The sequence below is a fragment of the Bombus fervidus genome, chromosome 15 (genome assembly GCF_041682495.2).
Source record: "Bombus fervidus isolate BK054 chromosome 15, iyBomFerv1, whole genome shotgun sequence".
NCBI classification, from domain to species: domain Eukaryota; kingdom Metazoa; phylum Arthropoda; class Insecta; order Hymenoptera; family Apidae; genus Bombus; species Bombus fervidus.
The window spans coordinates 6,173,944-6,198,415 of NC_091531.1; the positions used below are offsets into that span (position 1 = coordinate 6,173,944).

Sequence of the window (24,472 nt, forward strand, 5' to 3'; positions counted from 1 at the left end):
AATATTAAACGACTGATCTTTATTGGATAGAAAACAAATTTCTGAGCCTCTCTTGAATAAATATTTTTATCTCTGCAGATGTATCATTATTCATAATTGTAATTCGATTGTAATTCAACAGGAATCAGAAAAACGTGGTACTACGTGTTTTTAGTACGTTTATCACACTACTTCTATTTCAGTGAACGATTGGAACTTTTTAAAGGTAATCTCACGAACAAGTACTCTTCTATCTTCTTCCTAAATAAATAAACAAATAAATAATGCGAGAATTTAAAGGGGATAGCTCGTTTATGGAAATGTTTCGGCAGTATAAAAAGTGGCTAGTAAATTTTTTTCTCCGAGTTTCTTGGGTTATTGTGCAACGTCGAGGCGACACGAAGGACAAATTGGAATCTGTGAATGGCCCTCGAGAACACTCGACAGCGGCTCGCCTTTGCCACTCGATATCGAAAATCCTTTTTTCTCTATTCTACTCTGCCAATCGAGCTTCAGGTCCGCAGACAATTCTTCCGTTCGTCCACGGCTGTTCGCTGTTCTTTAAAACGTTTCCCCACTATTACATCTCGCTTTTCATGGATTATTTCACGAAATAAGTAGAAGACAAATTGTTTCCAACACTCATAGATCCAGTTTGCAAGATGACCTTAAGATACTTGTTTACGAGAAAACAAATCACTGTTCCAAATATCCGAGTATTTTTATTTTTAAATTCTTAAATTTTCGATAGATGCAATATGTAGCTAAAAAAGTGAGGTTAAGTATATTAAAAGAATAAGAAAGTTAGAAGAAAGCTGCCTGCTTATTTAATTGCTTGAGGAAACTTTGAGACCATCTATTCCTTAGTTTTGTGTTATTTTAATTAGTTTAATGGAATGCAGATCCGGAAAATGAGGTTAGGTTACTTGACCTTTAAAAATATGGTGGTTGTGCTGAAAGTTTCAGATTGGAATTTTCATGTTCGTACTATTCGAATCAGTTAAGACTTGAAATACATGTAAGACAGACTTAAAGTTTGGACACCGTGTGCTATCTAAGTTTCAATTCCAAATTTCTGAAATACGATAGAATCTGGATTTGTTTTAGGAGATAAAAATTCTAAATTGATCGATCCCCTATTCTCACAAACTATAGCTACGCAACTATACTAGATTACAATTATGCAATATTAAATTTTACTTGCAATATTGCAATTGGAAAGTCAAAGATTCATAATCAACTCCCCTCGTCCATAGAGAAAACACGAGAACTGGAAAATGAGTTATCGTCAAAGATAATATGAGAACCATTTTCCAGACGAAGCTAATGTCTATACGCTGTAGTGCAGGTGGCTGATGGACGAAAATCGATCCAAGACACGCGGCGTGCGTTAATTTTTAACGCGGCTTCGTTTCCTCGTGCATAGCGCCATTTGAAAACGGATGTCGAGTCGTTTCTTTATTTCAGAAGGGAGAGATTAATGCAAGACGCAGAAAATGTTAGCCGAGTATTAAGGTATTTGTAACGCAACGATATTTCTTAAAAGTAAAGCCAAATGTATACTTCTCCAAATTTCCTCCAAAGTGTCACAGTGTAAAGTCGGCTTAAGTCTTACTGTGCACGTGGCAACGTCGCGTCGCTTCGTAAAGGCGCAAGCGTGGTCCATTAAGCCAGTTACACACTTTTCGGTAAGTCTGTCAGTTACAAAGTTACTAAACGGTCCCTACTTGTGGTCATGTGAACCTGTTACATGTGCCTATTTATTCCTATGGTACTCTAGCAGGCGTAGCTATACCTACATGTGTTATACGACCATAATAGTTGAATGGTGTGTATGAATGAATGCTATTTATTTTCTTTATTGTACTTGCTCTATCCGCAGAGGTGCCAAACTCTTTTAATTCGATTACTAACTTTGAATACGACGTTTCTTTCTCTACACGATGATAATCTTTGAATTTCAAATTCCATAAGCACGGTTCGCTTCTGTAAATTTCTAATAATTCTTCCAAAATGCATAGCAACGAAAACGTTGCTATTTCGTTGCTGTTTCACGAACGGATGCACGTTACATTACAATTACCACTACACGAACGCATACTCGCTGTTAGCATCGACATATCTGATACGCGTCTATGAAGCGACGCTTCGTGGACAATGGGCTTAAAACACACTGAGACTCGAAAGTCATATTCCAGATGAAACCAAACCAAATGAAAATCTGTTAACCGTAACATCGGTTTGCTAGCGGTCGAGACTGCGGTCGACAGTCGAAAAGGAACACGGAGGACGAGCGTTTAATTGAATTTGTAGAAACCTGCAGCGAACTATATGATTTTGGTTACAAAATATATTACAGACTCACGTGACAAAATCGTGGATCAAAATATGAAAAAAATGGCCTGCAAACTTCTACGGCTACATAATTAGCGCAATTACTTCCACTTATCATCTCCACGTTAATACGTTACTGTTACAAACATATCGCATTAGCCATCTTATGCATCCTCATCTAAGATTAGCATGATTTTCATTAAATCATACTTGGAAAATGACATCGTTCCTTCTTCGACTGAACGAATAAAAATGAAAGAGATTACCATGGGATCTCATTGTTTTCGATTGTTTAGTTTTACTGTCGAATCTTAGATTTTAATCGATCCTGATCTGTCTGTACTTTAGGCTCCTAGCGTGAATCAGGCTTTAGTGTCGATGCAACATGTTTCAACGTAGACAAGGTTTTGGAAATGTTCAACCTTGAAGTCGAATATCTCCATTTCGCTAAAGCAAATCTTCTTGAAAATTGAATCCTGTAAGGATAATGTACTAAATAAAGTATTGTCAAGATTTCAGAGGAACTGTCAGAAAGAAAGGCCAATTTCCACTGCAAATACCTTAATGCATCGTTGACGAGGCGTTAATAGAGCGAGGGGGAGAATAAAAAGTGCATCAGGTCGACGGTTCCAAGCGGAAATAAAAATAGAACTTGCTCGTTCTGTCTACTTATTTCTTCCTCTCTTATCGTTCGTTTTCTATTTCTGTGACTGTGCTCTGACACGCAGCGTAATTTTCTCGTCGTTCATTCATTCTTCACCGATACTCCACCGTATATTATTCGATACTATGAAAAATTCAAGCCATGAATTCCAAAAGCAGCACAAGTCCATTCTTGACAGTTATTGCCATGAGTTATGGATAGAACTGTTTTTGGTTGGATTATTAAGACCGCTATTTCATGAGATATACACTGTACGACCAAATGTTCGCAGTTAGGTTTGCTACATCTACAGATTAACTGAAATTCATTACATTTTTAATTAAAGTTTAAATTGATTATACGCTAATATATCACGAGTAGCCGGACGATTTGCTCGATTTGTAGTAACAGTGTGTGAATTTGACCAAATTATACGATACAACGATGAGTTAACAATTAAAAGCAACATTTGCTACCTTTTTATTAACCTACCTACGTATTCAAAAACAAAGCACTAATTTATTCTCGTATTTACTGCACACAGTGTATACACGTGTATAGTAATTTAATACACACATTTGCTGTTTAAATATCAAAATGCAAAATGTTATTTGTTTGAAATAACCTTCTTAATCCGCCCTATAATTGAAGAGTTAGTCTTCAGATAAAGAGCCTGTAAAGTAGCAAAGTACTTCTGTCAGATATGTTTTATTATTTTACTATTTCTTGTTACATATTATTACGTATATAGTTGATTTTTGAAAATCAATTTAATCGGGCCTACTGTTACACCTTAGCTACGACGATCACGAAGAACCAAACAATCGTAGTTTCATTTGACCATACGATAATTTTGAGGTTAGAATGTGTCTCGTCGGAGATAAACAAGTGTCGCGTATACCTTTCAGCGACAGCGTGTTTTTTTAAGTAAATTCTGTCAAATTTGATAAGATCCGGCTCGGAGGAATGGCACGATGATCTCATTGGGAGAATCATGTTGTTCGATATCGTTGAGCTGGTTCGAGGGTGAAGAAAAATCGATACGATCATTTATAGGGAATTATGTAAAACAGGGCATGGCTGTGGCATAATTGAGGAATAAATTCCATCGTTTGGCCCAATTAGCGGCAGTAAACCAACGAAAGTAACGATAACGAGTCGAGAGGGCCAGCTGTTGGAATACTGGGAGCCATTTTTCACAGTGGAAAGAGAGAGGGAAAAGACCAACCATAGAAATTTCATGCAATTCTAACCTATTCATCAGAAACTTCGTTAGAATTAGTTGGAAAATTCTTTGAAAATGTTAGGTTATGTTCGCAGCTATCAGGTTGGCCAGTTGTTAATAGCTGTACATCGGCGAGTGCTCTACAGCGGGAAAATTTATCGTAGAAACAAGTCATTGGGTTCTGGGATGCTGTTAAGCATCGACAATACAACACACGCACACAGTGGGTTCCGAAAATAACCTAACTTTTTAACACTGCCGGTCGGTGTCACGTGATTTCGCTCCGCCATCTGTCGTGACCACCCAAATGGCGTGAGACCAAACGATTTAATAAATGCAAAATACAAAATAAATGATCCATTGAAGGTGAACGGTCAGAAAATAATTACGATGCCGATTTCTGTAACTGAATGCGACAATCAAGAAATGAATTATTAAAATACCGACAGGAAAAAACCAATGGCGATATCAGTACGACATCCTTCGTTATGTCGGTGTCAAATTTTTATGGCAGTTATGCCACTGGAAGGAAAGTTGTAACGATCAACGTCAGAATGGATTTTGTTCACGCGTCGAAAAATCTGATTCCGTCGCACGATAATACGTTGGCCCATCACTGCAAATGCTTTTCTCTAAAACAGATCAAAATGTTCCACCTCTCGGTCTGTTCGCCAGATTTAGCGCAATTACTTTTTGTCTCGACGAAACGACATCGCCTGTAGACAGTCCACACGTATCTTTAGGTGCAATGTCTGTCAGTGTGAACGCGCCTTAACGTGCAATCACATTGAGTCAACCATTCGATCGCTTGATCAGATTGTCGAACATTTATGGTCGATATAATAACCTTTCTAACAACGGTTCGCGTACAGGATTGACGAACAATGAGAAACTGAAAAACTGGTCTACCAGCCCTGCAGCCTTTTACGTTTTCCTTTGTGTTTTCATTGTTCCCTTTTAACGCCTGAAACAGTTCACAGAGTGAAACACACGTTGGCCATTTTCATTCGCTTGCAGAAGTAGCTGCCGCTGGCGGGAGGCAATCGCGCGTGAAATTGCTCTGGCAAATTTGTTTCTGCTCGGGAGGGGGGGGGGGGGGGGATAGTGAGAATTGGCGGGAAAAACCGGCCGACCCATTTCCGGCGAACATTGCGAATTTCCGAAAGCGAAGGGTCACAGTCGACCCATCCTGCGAAATCATTCTCAATCTCGTTGCCTGGAAGATTTCAGGATTTTCATGGAAATTCAACGAAAAATCCTCTTTTTCTTCCCTCCTTTCCAAGTTTCACGTTAACGATGAAAATCCAATAGGATGTTTACGCGCGCTATTGTTTGGACGCAAAGTACTGCCAGTCCGATTGGGCATTCGATACGTGGAAACAGCACCGATGGATCTCTCGATTCTTTGAAAAACCTGTTAGCCTGCTTTTGACCGGTTCAGAAGTTTTATAGCACGTACGCAGTGAACATTGAAAACACAGTAGATTGAAAAAGTTCCGGGACTAATGTCATTAGGAACACAGCTTTCAAAGTAAATGAAATTTTATTATCTGCTCTTCCTACACGAATCTTCTACCTTTCTGTATATACAAATTGTGTATGTAACTGTAGCGCTGAAAGTGCGCGTGATCCTCTTTCGAAATTGTCTTTTCTCTTCGTTAGTTTCTTTCTTATTGTCTTAAGTCGTACGGACTGCAAGGTGATCAGCGACTGAGGTATAATGCTGCGGATCATGAGATATTTTATACGCGAGAACTATGGGAAGAATGACGAACAGACGGACTTACGCAGTTTTAGGTGGATTGGTGTAACCACCTGGTGGAACATCTGGTGAAACCACTACAGCCATCTAGGCACGGTACGACAACGGATGACTAGAGTTGCAGAAGTTCTTCTGAGATTGTATTTAAAACAGCCGTCACGTTCTTCTGAATCGTTTCTGCATCGTCAGAACGCTGCTCTTTCAGTGTCATCTTTGGCTTAGAAAGAAGTCAGCAGAAGCGAAATCCGAGCAGTAAGCTGGGTCTCAGGCAACCCATCCACCAAGCGTCAAATAGCTGAGTGGTGAGATCCAGGAGATGTCAGAGCGATGAAAGTGACGGTCACAAAATCAGAAATGGGCACGATGTTGGTCGTATATTTTTATTCAAGGTCACTGATTCACTACAAATTCGCTCCACTCGACAGGACTGTAACTGGATCATTTGATACAGAAGTACTCGATGGCTTTTGAAAGGAATTCGTAGAGTCAGGCGGGACAAGAGCGAGAACGGTCTCTTCTGCATGGCGATGCTCCGGTAGACTATAATCGTTGATTGCCTTGCAATTTGTTGCTAGAAAATCGGTACACTGATTAACCACCCACGCTATGGTGCGGATTTAGCTCTTCGTTTCACTTCATCCAGTTTCCTACGTCAAACGTAGCACCGTGAAAGGACAGCGTTTCGACGAAGTAGAACAATTCAGAAGAATGGGAGATTAATCGGCTCTGAGCAAGTCGACTGCTATGATTAATACATGAGCGATCTAAGATTTCTAATAATATATAAAATATTATTATCACATTATGAAAACTGCCAAAAGCCATTAGTAAACACACGAAATGGTCATAAGTAATGCATCTAGTAACATTTCACACTTTCATGCGAAGAAAAGCAGGAAGGAGTTTAATTGGCATAATTTGTTATTAATTTATTTCACTATTACATCGTTCAAACTAACAAAAACTATTAATGAACTCGCAAAATAATTAGATCTATCACGTCTAGTGACATTGCACATTTACCTAGGGGAGAAACAGGAGAAAGCTCTCAAGCATAATATTTACCGCGAAATCATCATTTTCTCGAGAGAACCTAGCGAAAGACAAAAAAAAAAAAGAGAGAAAAAGATAAAGAAATGTTTGAGTTGGAATGCAACGTGCGAGAGATGAAAATATTTTTCTGGTTGACAGGAGCAAGATGGAGTAGCGGAGGACGGTGTTGAATTGGTCGGAAGAGTTTTTCGACCGACACAGGCAGAGAAAGGGACGATATGGAGAAATACAGTGTCGAGTTCCCGAGGCACGAGTGGAGCCATCGCCTCAGCCTTCGCGCTAGTCGAAGAAGTCACCAGGTAAATCATAAATAACATCCGCGTTTACTTTTCAAAGTCTTCGTCCCGGTTCCTTTTAAGATTTCTTTCCTGTCTCTTCTACCTTTTTTTCTTTTTCTTTTTTTTATTTTATTTCGGTTTTCCGAGCGAGGAAAGAGATCTCCGAGTGTTCTCAACGCAGAAAGATTTGCAGAAACGCTTAATGTGGTGGAAAAGTTTCTCAGAATCGAAGGTTCATATTAAGAAAGTTGGCTGAGAACGATTCCTCGTCCGGCCACACGGAACATTCAAGCGGCGGAAAGTTACATTTGCTCTTTGATTGAGAAACGACTTTACTGTTCCCACCCACTTTACCTTTAAACTTCTTGTTTACCTTTTTCCAAGGAAACATCCCATCTCGGACGGTTACCGTGTAATATTAGGTATCTTCCACCATGTTTCGCAACGTGTAATACTACATTACTATGAATTCCTGGGCAATTCTAACGATGTAGATACTAGTCACGATAATTCCCTAAACTAAATCTCAGGGGGACCGAACTTTATACGTAACATAAATCATAAATCTCGAAGTAGATTTTATGAGTCTTATGCGAAGCTCGAACAAGTTTCCTTAGAAACCGAGCTGAAATTTGAAATTAAACGAGGAGAGTAGAAAATACGAATAACACTAGTTTCATAACTGGTTGAGACATTAACAAAAGTCCCTATATAATATGTATATAAACAAGATGGAGACTGTCGTAGGCTACATTGTAGGGTACCAAGAAAGGAAGATATCGTAGAAAGTAGGATAAGTGAAGTGGCGATAAGCTGATTAAGAATTTTGAAAAAAAGAAGCGTAAGAATATAGATAGCGAACTACTTGTGAGCCAAAGATAGATATGTGATAGCATATACGTTAATTATAGGATAACGTATCTGTATAGGTTATGTACAGGATAAGATAGGTTAAGTATATAGATTAAAAGAAATAAATATACGTATGTTTAATTTGTAATATTAGCATGTGTAGTACGTACAGAACTAATTGCAAGCCAGAAACGAATACGTGATAGTATATAGGTTAAGAGAAATGAAATTATACGTAAAAAAATGAGACTTCGTCATAAATTTAAAAACAATTCCAACACGATGTACGAAACGGATTAAGGGGAGAAGAAAAACGACGCGTCAGTGCCTTTGCAATATGGTAATTCGCGAAGACGTTGGAAAATCCCTAGACTAGTTATTTTTCCTGATCCAGAGTCTACTCTTGTAACGAAGAACGATGATTTTGCGAAACGTCGGACGCGAGGTTAAGATTAATCGAGGACAGAGATAATAGGCTTAGATCGATTGATTAATTCCACTGGTCCCTGTCGACAATAAGAGCCAGGTTCAATTTTCGTTTCTCCTTAACGGCACTCGTGGCTCGCGAACGCGATGTAATAACGCGCGACAGTGCGTTTCACAAGGCGAGCGAATAAACTAGTGAATAATGGATGAGCCAACGAAGCGTGTTGCGCTGTTTAGAAGGACGGAAAACAGGGTTACTCTATTACGACGGCGATAACCTGGCTACGGTATGGCTGTTCGTTGTTTATCGCTAAATTTGTTCTTGCAAACTGACGCCGGTTTATTTTTAAAGCAGGTAACGGTTCGTTTACACCCATCGGAGTCGCCATGTTGGCGATTCTCGCGTCGATTATGGCTGGCGAGCACAAGCACCACGCTTCCTGCGTTTGAGAAGTTTGGATATCGTGTCCAGTAAGGGACACGGTATATCAGTTTCGATCTCGTTGTCTGTACTACGGTTGACCGAAATCGAGACTCCTCGGCGATGAATCATCGTGTAGGGGACTCGATTATACGAAATCGATACGATCCGTCATTTTGCCGAATCTAGAGAAAGATAGCGCGAGTGAAGGAGAGACAGGTCCGAGAGTCGGCTCGATGAAGTGAAACATATTGGCTAAAAGATGTTGATGCAACAACGGAACTATTTTATTTTCAATTGTTGTTGAACAAAACTTTCGCCAATGTAAAATCGCGAGGTATTTCTGATTAAAACAAGACCAAACGCGTTACAACTTGCGACATATTTGCTTATCTAGTGACACTATCTTACTGACTTTATCATGTATCAAGTATACGTGTAAACGCGATTTAAACTACATCGCGTTTGGTCTCGTTTTAATCAGAAAAATCTCACGAATACCTGGATAAAGCTTGAACCGAATAAAAATCAAAAATAGGAAAGTATCATCGATAGCTAATACTTTCTTCATGGACAATTGAATTCGGATCAGGTTACACTACTCAATCGTCGAACTTCGTGTTCCGTCGAAGGGAACATTAGGGGAACTCCCTCCGGTAATGGCGGCGACGAACTGTCAATTACGGGGAACAAAAAAGCGAACATTTAGGTAGACACTACTGTATCACTACGTTTATCGATATAGTGCTCTGTCCTTTCATCAGATAATGAAAGATCCATAAAAAATTAGTAGCATGTTTTTTTTTTTATATTTAGGGAAATGAAAGATTCCGCGAGTGCCACTGAATTTCCATTTCTTAATCTACAGCGCTTTTGTAGTGATTCTTTTCACTGATGAAGTATTAGGTTATTTGATTAGGGTTAGCATTAAGGTTAGGTCACCTTAGGCTACCATAGGTTAAGTTAGGTTAGGTTAGAAAGGGTGGCGCTACGTTTCTTGGCTTTGTGAAGCTTGCAGATCGTATGCAGCTAGAGACGTGATAATTTAATATAAATCTCCATCGATAGAGTGCTCTGTTCTTTGAGGAATCCTCAGCTAGTGAAGAATCGATGAAAACCTAATACGTGTACAGTGAGTCAATTATGATATCTCATGTAAAACCAAGAAATCCGTCCAATCCTTATGAACGAGATTATGTATATACCTCTGATTTAATGGATCGTAAAAGCTTATCTTGTAAAAGAGTGCCTCACTTGGGACTTGGAAATTGACGAAGTTGGTCACGAAAATTTGCGAACCAATGCGACGGAAACGATTCCCGCTAAATGAGACTTCGACCGAAGATAACCCGCGGCATAAATAGCGCGGTAGTTCTCGCGTGATTGAAAAATTCCACCGACTTCACAAAGAAGGGAAGCAATGACAAAAAAAAAAAAAAAAAAAGAAAAAAGAAAAGAAAAAGATGACACAGAAACAATTTGCTTAATGGCGTTTGTTCATTCGCCGATTAATCGTAAAAGTGGCTACAATCGGTCTGCCCTGACTACCTTTTCGCGTTAAAAGATGAAAAAGTGGCACGACTGTCGCCGCCAGATGCGAAGCAGTGGAAAAATTGCTCGGGCGGCAAGTGATAAATTAATTGTTTTGCCTATCGAACGAGAAGTGCCGCGAAAGATTCGAGTGACTCCGTCCGCCACAGTGATTCGAATGATTCATCTGCATGAAAATATTCGGCTGAAAATATTTTACAGTGGCGAGAAAAAGCGTCGAAGAATGTCGGCGTTTGCCAAACGCGCTGACTATTTCAACGAGCGATTATCACGGCAGCTCCACCGCAGTATCTACCGCCACCACAAACTCGAGCTTTCGTTTCGCCACGATATTGTTTAACCATTAAACTTTATTATTTCGCCCGCGGTTATTTAACCAGGTTACGAAACGTCGAGCAATTTTTCACCGATTTATGCAAACACGAGCTCTCGCTGGATAGAGGAAGGTTTTTAGAATGCGTTTATTTTACTATTTTTGGCGAATACGAGGCAGTACGTTTTGTTTTAGTTCGGGCTGTATATTCTTTCCCTTCTCTCATTTTTTTTTTCTTTTCTTTTTTTTAATACTCCACGTAATATTAGGTTTCGTAAATTTAATACGTTTCGCGTAATATGACACCAAGGTTTGTTAAAAATTAAGGCATTTCGCATAATACAGATCGCATAATAAGATTTAATTTAATCTTAAATTAAACGTAGTATAGTACCAGGATCTTTCAAATTTCAAGCATTTCGCGCAGCATAATATTAGCGAGATTGTCTTGATATACATCGTTTTACACATTACAACATTTTTCATTAAATTTCGGGTATCTTACGTAGTATGAAAACCTTCTTAAAATGCAACATGTTTCGTATAGTACGAAGACTTTTTAAATCTAAGACCCTTCACGTAGTACTATGTTGTTTTTAATCTACCACTTACGTACCAGTGTACGTACGATCTTGCGTTACTTTAACATGGCATTTAAACGATAATTCATCGCCATGTAGTTATTAATATTTATTGCCTGTACAACGAAATAAATGCAACTATACTTTTGTTTGAATTTATAGCACTTTGCGTAATTACATCGCCAACGTTATTCACGACTGGTAGAAATAAAATTTGAAATTCGAGATCGATTCGAGACTATGAGAAAATTCGAACGTGTTCAACCGCCGCCGATGAATAATTCATCGCGTATAATTAATCGAATTCGCTAAGTTGTTTCACGCCTGGAGGGATGGCAACCGTCTCCTTTCAGTTTGAAAATCCCCCCCCCCCTCTGCTTTATTAATATTTCGGCCCGATGCTCGTTAATTATTCATCGGGGATTCGTTCGATCATCGCGATTTATCGCGACACCAGATAATCGCCGACCAAACCTGTTATCATAGGGTATTATTTTAACGAGAACGAAATTTATAATTGACACGCGATCATGGTGGTCGTATCTGACGTTACAACGCGTTAATAACGGATACAACGAAAATTCAACCGATTCGAGGGTCCTACGTAACATGGAATTTCCATTCAACGAATTTCACGGTTAATGATTGCACGTGTTTTCGAAAACTCGCATTAAATCGCTTCTCAAGCGAAATACCAATTATATATAATGTACACCGCTGTTCATAAATATTCGCACGTTTGTTGAAGTTGCGCGGAACATGGCAATCGATCCACGTTGTTGCGAAGAATGAACGTGACAGTTGATGCAGATCGACTGTCTGATTCTTAAAAATCATCTTAGTCGACGTGACGAACCTTTCGTATGAAACATTCGCAATCTGTATGTCAGAAATGGGGGAATAAGGGAGATGATAAAATGTCCCTAGAGAAGCATCGGCGAATATCTAGGGAAGTAGAAGGCCGAAGACAGGGGAAATGCGATAGGAAACTTTTTGTCACGCGGCAGTCGCGTGTTCAGCTTTCCATGAATTGTCTGGAAATTCCTGCCGACTGATACGTTATCGAGGTTTCCACGCGTGCACGATTGCACGCGTGGCCGACGAATTCGACGAATGTTTCGAGCGCGGTAAATTTCATCGGGACTTCACCGTGAAACGATAACAGACTATTAGAAGACTGCATATGTGTAGATTCTCTTATCACTGGCTGTTGGTTCAATTTTCAGTAGCGTGCAATCTGAACAATAAAAATCGAAAATAGACCTGCCACTCTGCTTCACGTATGATAGCAACCTAACCAATAAATGTAATGGACTTTGAGAACGTAAGAAATATACAGGGTGTTGCAAAGAAAGAAGCTGAAGCTTCGAGAGTTTATAGTTACAGTACGGTAGAGTTTCGATAATTCGATCTGATGTGAACCTAACCTATCTCGGATAATCGAAAACTATAATCGGAAAATGGAAAAAATAATACGAAAGATTCGGTGACTGTTAATGAGTCGCGCGTTAAAATGGTACAAAAACATTTTGATAATGTAATAACGTACATGTATTTAAGTTTGTTTAAGTATTTAATCGATGGAAAGCTTGATTAACCGTCTTAACAATACCTGATTATTTTTCGTACTCTTCATATTAAACTTTCGAGAGAAGTTACGACAAAGTTTAAAATACATCGAATAATGCGAAACTTTGGTTAAACGGGACTCGGACAACTAAGACTCCATTGTATTGTACAATGTAGCAAAGGTATAAGGCAGCTAATTACAGAGTGCAAACTTCTCGAGAAAATTTTCTAACCTCTTCTGGAACAAAGATACGGCCGGGCTCAGTTGCTACGATTACCGCCATGTTTGATTTTCAACTGTTGGACGATGTTTGTCTCTGAATCAAAAGAGAAATTATCCTTCTTAATCTGCGAAAAGAACATCGCACGATAGACAAAGAACAAATATAAAGCGAAATGGTCTCTGTTCCAAGTTAAAATAAATAAAAAATATAGAACAGAATTCATTTTGTTCGAAGCGTTGTATTTGAAAAGTCGAATATAAAAATTCATGGATCTGACTAATTCCTGATCAAACGTATGTAAATTGAATTTTCTGGAGAGAAAAAAAAAAAACCAGATCTCGAACGAAAAATGTTCCAAAACAAGTTTCCCTACTTCGTGTCACTTTCGTATGAAAAGTGCAATGTGTTCAAACAGAGCTAATCCTCGTTGAATCTCGTCAGATCCAAAACAAAACGTATCGGGTGACGGGAAAAAATAATACGTTTTTCGAACATCCCTGTGCTTTCATATCCTGCCGAGCGAATATCACTGTCAATCTCGAAAAAATAAGGGGAAAAGTCACGAAATTTTCGCCTGTCCGTTTCGTTTTCAATCGATGAGTGATAGGGGAGTTTTATTGCGCAAGAACGACAGATAAAGATAGTTTAATGGCCAGTGACGAGATAGTCGAAACGGCGGATGGTAACAAAAGAACGGTGAGGCCAATCGAATTAACAAAATTCCTCGATGTAGCGACTAGGAGAATGGCTGACGAAGTGGCGGCTTAATTCGAGCAGCCGAACGGAAATAACAAGCTTTATGGAAGTTTATCGACCAGTCCAGGCAAGATTAACGAGTCCCTGTTGCGAACTGCTCCATGCAATTCCTTTTGCTTCGCCAACAAAATCCAGAAATTCCTATTTTCATACTTTGAAATATGCTTCACAAGCGAATGGTAGAAATTGGAATTTTCTAAAAATGCTAGAAACCTGAATTTTCGTAGGAAAAATCGTGGAATTTTTGGTATTTTGTCACGTCGAGAGGAGTTTCGCGGGAAAGTTGTAGAAATCTGAGTTTTCGTACGAATAATCGGGAGATTTCCATTTTGGAATATTGAAAAGATTTTCAAAAAAAAAAAAAAAAAAAAAAAAAAAAAAAAAAAAAAAAAAAAAAAAAAAAAAAATGGTAGAAATTTGAATTTTTACATACAGGGAAAAAGGAGAAATTTGTATTTCGTTATACTGAAATCTGTTTCACGAGGGAAAAATAAAAATTTGGATTTGGATATAAATTTCTGTAACATCGAGAAACGGTAATAATTTTGGTGTGTATTAAACAGTTTATGGTACATTCTATTGCGGGATTTTGAAATGTCGAATTCAATGATATTTTGTGCATTCTTTTCCTTTTTTAGGATTTTAAAGAAAAGTGTTGGTGAATATTTTAATAAAAATATGTATATTTTAGTATAGTGTGCAGGATATGAATATGTATTCTAATGGGAAAAAATAAGTTTTCCTGCTACTGTTGAATTTTTAGTTTGGAGTTTCGATAACAAAGAATATTTAAGCACAAACAAGCGTATGTGTTAAAACAATCTATACCCGTTATAGTGAAAACAAACATTCGTCTTCTCATTTATTCATTTTTAGGGAAATTGTAAGATCTATTCTTTGACGAACAATAGGAAGAATCTGATATGAAATAAAAGTACAAAAGAGAAAAGAATAATGGAGAAAAAATTACATTTTCTATCAAAATGGATATTTATCAGTCTGATGTTAATTCTACGGTTGTTAGTGCTATGAATGTGCTAATTGTCTGTTTCTTCTACATTTTATCTTCTAAATTAGATTTCAGAATTTTAATTTTGCTCGGGGCCCCGGGGTTGCAAAGCCCGTACCTACCAATTACGGTAGGCCCCCTGGAGGTTGAAATCGTAATTTCTTTTCTCCCTTTTGAATTTTTATTTTAAAATTTTTAAGCAAATTGTAGAATATCAAAGCTGGATAAATATTTAAATAAGCCTATTTTAAATGTTGCATATCAAATTTCTAATATCAAATATCAAATAACAAATTAAATTTCTAATATGAAATATTAAATCAACCGACAGGTATCGAAGTTTATCGCAAATATTCTCCAAAATTAACTATTAAAATCATGCTAATATAAAAGAAATTTCCCGATATCCGGATAAAATTTCTGTATATTATATAATATTAAATTAAATATTAAATTTATGTATTGAAATTCATACTATACTATATATGCAGTATACATATACAGGGTGGTCCATTTACCTTTATCACCTGGAATATCTCACTTTGTTTTTTTTATAATATTTAGAAATGTTCCAGGCACAAGTTAAATAACTTTGGGGACGCTATAATTTGACGCGACTACATTTTTCGTAGGTGGATGCGTAGGGAGGTATACGAAGGTCACTGTTGTCTTTTTAAATAGAACCATATGTCGTTTAATATATTAGTCGACCCAGTTGTACATTAGAAAAAAAAGTATTCATCTATTTATGTCGAAAAATTATTAGCTTTGCAGATATTTTTCCTTCAATTTGTGAAATTTAACGTGTAAAAGACAAAGATAAAGCAAACATGAAAATATCGGTTCGCATCTCTCCTTGTCTTTCGTACGTTAAATTTCACGAATTGAAGTTAAAATATCTGTCAAACCAATAGTTCTTCGACATATAAGAAATCAATACGTTTTTCATAAAGAAAACCGAGATGGATCGACTACTGTATTAAAAGACACATAATTTCGTTAGAAAGAAACATCGGTGACCTTCACGCGTCCTCTACGCGTCCATCTACAACGAGAGTTAATAACGTCAAACTATGTCAAATTTAACTTCTATCCAAAGCGTTGTTTAATATTATCAGAAGCAAGCGAAATATTCCAGGTGATGCAATTAGGTGGATTGTCCTGAATGTTTAGAAAAATGGTAAAATTTAGCACATATTTAAACGAGCATAGACCGTGTCACACTTTTGGAAACCTTAATCAGTCAATAAAACAGAGTAATTTGATGAAAGTGACTAACTCGCGGGAGAGTGGAGTTTAAAAATCCTCATTTCCTTTAACAAGTCGATAAATTCCCCCTGAAGAACTATTCACCCTGAGGGAGATCTTAATTGCGTCGAGAAGTTTTCCTGGATGATAAAACGAGACTCGACGATGTTAATTCAACAAACGACCCCTCCATGTTGCTTCAAGCCACCCGTTGGTTTGCTCACCCATTTCATTTCCGATATAACGTTTGACGATTTCAAGATGAATATTTAGCCAAACATAACCTAAAAATCAATCATATTCCGAAGTTTTTCCTCCTTCTGTTTTTAAGCAAACTAGAAGTTTCTTTGGTTTTCAGTTTTCTAGATAGACGTGTAGTATCTGTCTGAAGGATAGTGAATTGCTACGAGGAAAAACACATTTAACCAAACATAACCTAAAAATCAATCATCTTCCGAAGTTTTCCCTCCTTCTGTTTTTAAACAAACTAGGAGTTTCTTTGGTTTTCAGTTTTCTAGGTAAGCGTGTAGTATCTGTCTGAAGGATAGTGAATTGCTACGAGGAAAAATACATTTAACCAAACATAACCTAAAAATCAATCATCTTCCGAAGTACTTTTCTTTCTTCATTTAAAGAAATTAGAAGTTTCTTTGGTTTTCAGTCTTCTAGATAGACGTGTAGCATCTGATCTAAGGATTGTGAATTGCTACGAGGAAAAGCAATCGATATCAGAAAATTATAGGTTATAATAATGGATAACTCTCTTTAATAACCATGGAAGGAAGACTTAATTTTTAATTCATGTTATTAATATAGACAGGTGCGTGTAGCAAGTGGAATTGAATCACGTAATCTTGTAGCTGCTAGCATTTTACATAAATATAATTGTTTATATCGTTAATGCTATAATACAGGCTAGAAAATGAAAAATTGAGTAATCTACGGAAGCAACCTACTCTTACCCTACACCAACGACCCCAGTTGAAGATTAATAATTCATTCATTTAAAGATCCTCAGATTTACAGATACATAATTAAAATCATATTAGACCAGGATGATCATATATTCATGTGGGAAGACCACGAGGTATGTAAATTCCGCTGTATTAATTTTTTAACGCTGCATCCTACGTGAAGATCTAAACAACCACTTAAAACTAACTTATTCAAACTTAGAGGGAAAATAATGACTCTGGACATAAATAAATTGAACTGAATGTAGAAATACTTTGCTTAGAAATTACAAAATACCAAAATGCCAAAATGATCCTAGTAATGACTCTGATCGATTGTAATTGTAATATGATCTCAATCCAAAGGAGGAGCTCCATTTTTAAATGACCAAATTATATTCGCCGATGACGACAAGTGGCTGTTTCGTTGACGATGTAAATATTTATTGTTATTATTGGCAATTTAATACAGAGACCGATAACAACATCGCCTAGTCCATGTTCAGTTGATCCAGATTTATTTCGAATTAGGTCACGTGTTTATAATTAATTTTGTTTCGAATTACAAAGCTTTGCAATTTACTTCATGCTTACTTAAATAAAGCGGATAAATCGGTCACATAATTATTCCATCGAAATTATAGATTCCCAATCAATCACCAACGTGTTTATGGTTGTGCTTGTTTCAACAAAATTCTGGCTACGTGCATGTAGCTGGTTAAATACATTTCAAATTATTAATCGTCAGCCTGGAAACGACCTTCGATATCTCAAACGGCCTTTTACAAATTTTCGAAATTCGCCTTCGAAGGATACATCGTACAAGATTTTTGCTATTCGATTAGAAAAAAATGTTCTTCCTTTGAATCGAGCATTTTGTAGAAAGATTTCGACGAAAGAGAATCGTTAGCAGCAGGATCGATAAAGTCTGGGATAAGACACGTTGAAAGGAGCAGAAGTGAATAGATGGGGCTTCCATGGCTGATTAGGTAATAGAAATTTAATACGACTCGGACGTCGTTCGTCCTTCGCCTTCCAGCGTGCATTGATTTCAACTGATACATTGGAAAGCTTTCAGCTGCCTCTGCCATCCTACTTTGTCTACCACACAGTAAGATACTTCTACTGTTACCGCTAACGCGGAGACAAAATTATTCACGTGTCTCTAGATTTACTATTTACTGGATGGTCAAAAAATTCCAACGACGCAAAGTCCAGTCCAATTTCTGACCTCTCAGGTTTCCATAAACAAATACAACGCGATACAAACAAGTTCTAATAGCTTTTCGTAATACAAAAGGATTTGTAGCAAAATCGATTACGAGCAAAAATGTTAAGCAGCTGAGAGATTCCATCGATTGAACGCAGCAAAGCGAGCTTGGACGACGCGCTAAAAATGGTCGAAAACAAATTAAAGCGACAGAGGAAAATAGAACGAAGCGAAAGAGCACCTGCTCGCGCTACAAACCCGAGCAAGGGCTACTTCAAAAATCGCGTGACAGACACTGAACGACCCAGGACTACTGTAACGTAATCGCATGGTTCAGCGATTGGACTAATGCAAACTCAGCTTTAGGTTGGAGAACAGGACAAAGACGAGAGATTCGGGAAATAAATTTCCGCCTTTTCTCCGTAGCTAATGGAAACTTCATTTCTGGATACGCCACATGTTAACAGAGTCGATTAACTGATCGTAAGGAGGAGTTAACATCCATAAAGACCCATGTCAAGAGAAGGTGATGTTAGGCGAACTTCCGAAAACCAAGACGAACCAAACACGTGTAAATTGTCTTGTCTCGTGAAAGTTCACGACCACCTGTCCATTAGCCTGACAACTTGCAGTCACGTTTCGACAAGGCTCACACGATAACTCCATTTAACTAGAAGAGTTGGCACGGTTTCCCATGAAACAATTTTCTCTCTTCACGCGATATGGTGTTCGAAGAGCAACAGCACGCAGCTTATGAAAGTTCGCCTTGAACATTCCCCTGGCGAAGTGAAAACAAACTGGAGCGTCGAAGAAACAAGCAACAACAGGGAAGTGTTATTCCTCTTCTCCACAGGGGCTTGAAACAAATGTAATACATTTAAGAATTTTATTACTCCGCCTCCTCTGTCTTTGCTACCCCTCGCACGTCTTTCTTATCTTTCACATATTTTCTCCTTCTTTTTTTCTTTTTTTTTTATCTCTTTCGTCTCTCCTGAAAGACAAACTGGTATCTCTCACGAATCCTGGTCCTAGCCACCCACCACGTCTCAGAGATTGGAAAGCTTGGAAACTGAGTTCTCCTCTTACCCGGATTTAAGAGGAGATTTAAATTCTTTAAACGATACTCTTCGACTGCGATTCTTTTTCCTCGGCTATGATCTGCTGCTAGAAATCCAGATGCTTTCGTATCAAGTTTTTGGGACTCGATGTGTTCAATCGGCGATTGGACTATTTAGAAATTGTGTCTGCCCGAGAAGAATCGGAAATTTCGATGTTTCGATTTTCTTTCCTCTTTTCTGTGTTCAACAGTTTGCACTCGAAATTTGCATTATTCGTTAATGTTACATATTTTGCTATTTGTATTGGGTCGGTAACTAAGTGATTGCGGATTTTGTAATTTCCACCTAATGACAAAATCCGCAATCACTTAGTTGCCAAGCCAATAGGAAACTACGAGTTTCCCAATGTATTTTTAAATTTGATTCATCAACTGTTCAGATGTTCAATAAATGAAATTTAATTTTTCGACGGGCTGCATAACAGACTGTAGACGGTCATCTAATATACATCACAATCATTGAGCTTGAGTGATAGAAGAACGAGTGGATGAATTAGTAATAGAAAAATATATTGAAATAAGTATAGGTATAAGTATAAGTATATGCTGATCCAGTCACATACACTCACTCTTACAGTGTTGCAATACAATAGAAGAAGATTGATTGGAAGCACGTTCATATATTTATAGCAAAGCACATTACCAAAAAGTTAACGCTGTAGCTGTAGCTGAGGGCTACAAGAAACAGCAATAGAAATCTACTTATAGCTCTTCTCTTTCTAGACCTTGTAATCTAAAACAAAATTTATATTCAGAATAATATGGACCTCTCCTTATCTTCAATTTTCCTTACTAAATTCTATTCTCTTGGTAACAGCGATCTCCAAGTCATAAATATACAAAAGAAAAGGGAATTTATCTTGAAGTAATTACTTCAACAACCACGTACTCTAACTATAAAGCGATGGATTAACAAATAAATTAGGCAGAATCAATTGGATGACGTAACAGGGTAATTCCACCAACTAGAAACTCACCTCTGCATATGAATATAACTCTTCAACATAAGTGAGATTCAATCTATGCATCTCTTCCTTATGCAAATTACTAAAATTTACTAATTATTAAATTACTAAAATAATACAAATACTTATGCAGATTAACAAAATAGAAGATTCAAAGACTTTAGACCATTCTATCATTCATCAACAGCATCACGTCCTAATTCACCATCCTTTCTAATTCCAGAACAAATCCGCTTTTCCACGTGAACATAACTTTTTAACACAAGTATGATTCGATTTACGCGTGGTCTTCTCTATGTGGCCTTAAGTTATAGAAGATCCAAAGGTGTTAGACCCTTCTAGCCTCTATTGCTTCAACCATTCTTCATCCACAGCATCGTGTTCATCATCTCCAATCCCATCATGTTCTTCATCCACAAACGGTAATCCAGTGGAACGGTTTGATTTACAGGGCGAGGTGGCTACCAGGTCTGTAACCGGGTCCGTGAGAAGCACGCGAAGATGGGCCAGCTTACGACAGCACGTGAGCAACAGCGACGGTGGCAAGCCGAAGGTGGAGCTGTTGCTCGATCCCCCGGGATCCAAGTCCTCGACACCATCTTCTCAACCGCATACACCCAACACCCCTCGAACTCCTCATACACCGCTGAGGAAATCCAACTGGGAGGTGATCGAGCACTTCACTGGCGCGCCACGTCCCTCCATCATCACGGTGAGTCCTTGTATAACTGGAATTATACCTTAGAAGGTAGCTTAACAGGTTCAATGAGAAGTCCTTCAGTGACACATGTTGCTGTTATTTTCCCTTTTCTTCTTTTTCCGTGTATTTCTGAACAACTTAACTGGTACGTTCTAGCCATGTTTTAAGTGAGACCTAAGGTAGTAAATAAAGTTTCCTCTTGTTTTTTCTTTTTTTTTTTTTTCTTTGTTACGGAAGGTAGAGATTCTTTCATATGGAAAATGTTAAGTCAGAAGATCCTGCTTCCATCTGAAATGAATTCTTTCGTTCCTAACGTCGATAATAATAGAACAGACCCGACTGCAATCGATCAGTCAGAACACGTTGTTCAGAATATAGTTGAATTCTAAAAGATTAGAAATGTGTCATCCGATAATCGTAGTGCGAGTTGGAATCTAAAGGAATTTCTATCTAAAAGAAGAAGACTAGTACTTTACAGATAAAAATTCAACGTTACTCTTTCAACAGGTCAATATAAATACATACAGTTTGATATAACTTAGCATAGTTCATCTTCCTATTGCCCTGCATTCTCATTGATCCATGTACATATACATGTGCATTTACATATACACTCACATACCCAACTTCATTTAATCCCCATTTTCTATCTCAAACCTAATCCAATCTACATCTATATCACCTGTATAGATGTTAGCCTTGGACTGGGTCTTTGATTAAGGAATTTGAATATACAGATTCCACAAAGTTTCATAATTAGAAACACTATCTGACTGTTAGCTATTATATGTATTATTATACTAACTATTATATACATTTTTTTTTATTTTTTATGTATTGTTGAGATAGACTGATAGAGGAACGAGTGGAGAATTTTTAATAGCAAAACGTATTGAAATAAGTACAGCTATAAGTATAACCTGTATAGATGTTAGCCTTGGACTGGGTCTTTGATTAAGGAATTTGAACACACAGATTCCACAAAGTTTCATAATTAGAAACACTATCTGACTGTTAGCTATTATATGTATTATTATACTAACTATTTATACGTTTCTTTTCTTTTTTATGTATTGTTGAGATAGACTGATAGAGGAACGAGTGGAGAATTTTTAATAGCAAAACATATTGAAATAAGTACAGGTATAAGTATAACCTGTATAGATGTTAGCCTTGGACTGGGTCTTTGATTAAGGAATTTGAACACACAGATTCCACAAAGTTTCATAATTAGAAACACTATCAGACTGTTAGCTATTATATGTATTATTATACTAAATATTATATACATTTTTTTTTATTTTTTATGTATTGTTGAGATAGACTGATAGAGGAACGAGTGGAGAATTTTTAATAGCAAAACGTATTGAAATAAGTACAGCTATAAGTATAACCTGTATAGATGTTAGCCTTGGACTGGGTCTTTGATTAAGGAATTTGAACACACAGATTCCACAAAGTTTCATAATTAGAAACACTATCTGACTGTTAGCTATTATATGTATTATTATACTAACTATTTATACGTTTCTTTTCTTTTTTATGTATTGTTGAGATAGACTGATAGAGGAACGAGTGGATGAATTTGTAATAGCAAAACATATTGAAATAAGTACAGGTATAAGTATAATCTGTATAGATGTTAGCCTTGGACTGGGTCATTGATTAAGGGATCTGAATATACAAATTCCACAATATTTCACAATTAGGAACAGTATCCGACTATTAAGTATTATTATATGTATTACTATACTAATTATTACATATATGGTTTCCTTTTTTATATATTGTTGAGGTTGATTGATATAGGAACGACTAGATGAATTTGTAATAGCAAAACATATTGAAATAATTACAGATATAAGTATAATCTGTATAGATGTTAGCCTTGGATTGTGTTTTGAATATACAGATTCCACAAAGTTTCATAATTAGAAACACTATTTGACTGTTAACCCCTTGGCCTATAACCACGAGTCTAAAAACACTATTTGTCCTCAAAGGTTGTTTACTATTTCACAATTCCTTTTGTAACCCCTAAATATACATGTCATAAGAAGTATATATCTTGCGCCACACGGCTGAACAGATGAATGTCACGGTGCGCGACCGGGCTTCTTGCTTACTATGGTTTACGCGATCGACAGATAGCGTGTAGGCCAAGGGGTTAACTATTATACGTATTATTATACTAACTATGTGTATACTAACTATAGTGTATGCTGATGCAGATCCTCACTCTTACAATAGAATAGAGGAAGATTGGTTGGGATCACATTCATATGTTTATAGCAAAGGACATTATCAAAAAGTTGACATTATAACTGTAGCCGAGGATTACAAAAAGCAGCAATAGAAACCTATTATAGCTCTTTTCTTTCTAGACCTTGTAACCCAAAACGAAATTTACATTCAAAAGCAGAATAATATGAACCTCTCCTTATTTTCAATTTTTTCTTTCACTAAATTCTATTCTCTTTGTAACAACGGTCTTCAGGTCACAGATACGCAAAAGATAAGGTGTACAGTTTCTTTTCAAGTAATTACCTCAACATATATATCTATATTCATATCTATTTTATCCTTTTTCAGTGACTATTCCTCCTAAACTAACAACACCGTCTAATTCCAGAAACCCAATTTGTATCCACGTTGTGATATTGGGAAGGGGTGTACTACAATAAATTGTACGCTGGTTTTTTGTCGACAGATGAGCAGGGGATCAGAGGTGGGAGTTGGGCTTAGAACCGGGAAAGAACAGACACAGGAGGCGAGCGTTAACGCGACGATAACTCAGCCAGCGAGGAAATGTGCGCTCTGCCGTTTTTTGAAGTCGCTGTGCGCCTCTCACCGCTTCAAAAACTTGCAGGTAAACACCTGGACGAACAGAGTGAACAGGCAATTGGAATAACGAAGTATCCTTTTTGGTCGTCGTTTTTCTTTTTGCCTGGGAAAATTCAACCTCGTTTGGAAATTCGCGTCTCTCTCTCTCTCTCTCTCTCTCTCTCTCTCGAGATATTATTGGAAGGAAAGTACAGCTGTATCGGACGTTGCAGAAAACCTGCACGTAAAACGTACATAAATTTACAAAAGTACAGCTTCTGATATGGAACACGGCGAGGTGGACGGAGCTACGACCGGAGTATTGGTTTGGCAACTAAGCGATTGCGGATTTTGTCAGTACCACCTAATGATAAAATCCGCAGTCTCTTAGTTGCCAACCTAATAACAAGGAAACGATAGTAGAGGAGGGAAACACGAGACTGTAGGTAGCGCAAAGTTAGGAAAATTAGGTATCACGGG

At 37.4% G+C, this 24,472-nt stretch overlaps 1 protein-coding gene across 2 annotated transcripts in view; it reads left to right on the forward strand.

Annotated features, from left to right (window-relative positions):
* Positions 1–24,472, forward strand: part of LOC139994803 (adenylate cyclase type 6) — a 102,676-nt gene that overhangs the window by 9,661 nt on the left and 68,543 nt on the right. For both annotated transcript variants that reach the window (XM_072017744.1, XM_072017746.1), the window contains exons 2-4: positions 7,135–7,295; positions 20,921–21,181; positions 23,880–24,038. In XM_072017744.1, coding sequence (XP_071873845.1) covers positions 7,215–7,295; positions 20,921–21,181; positions 23,880–24,038 — 501 coding nt within the window. In that variant the 5' untranslated portion in view covers positions 7,135–7,214. The remainder of the gene's footprint in view (positions 1–7,134; positions 7,296–20,920; positions 21,182–23,879; positions 24,039–24,472) is intronic.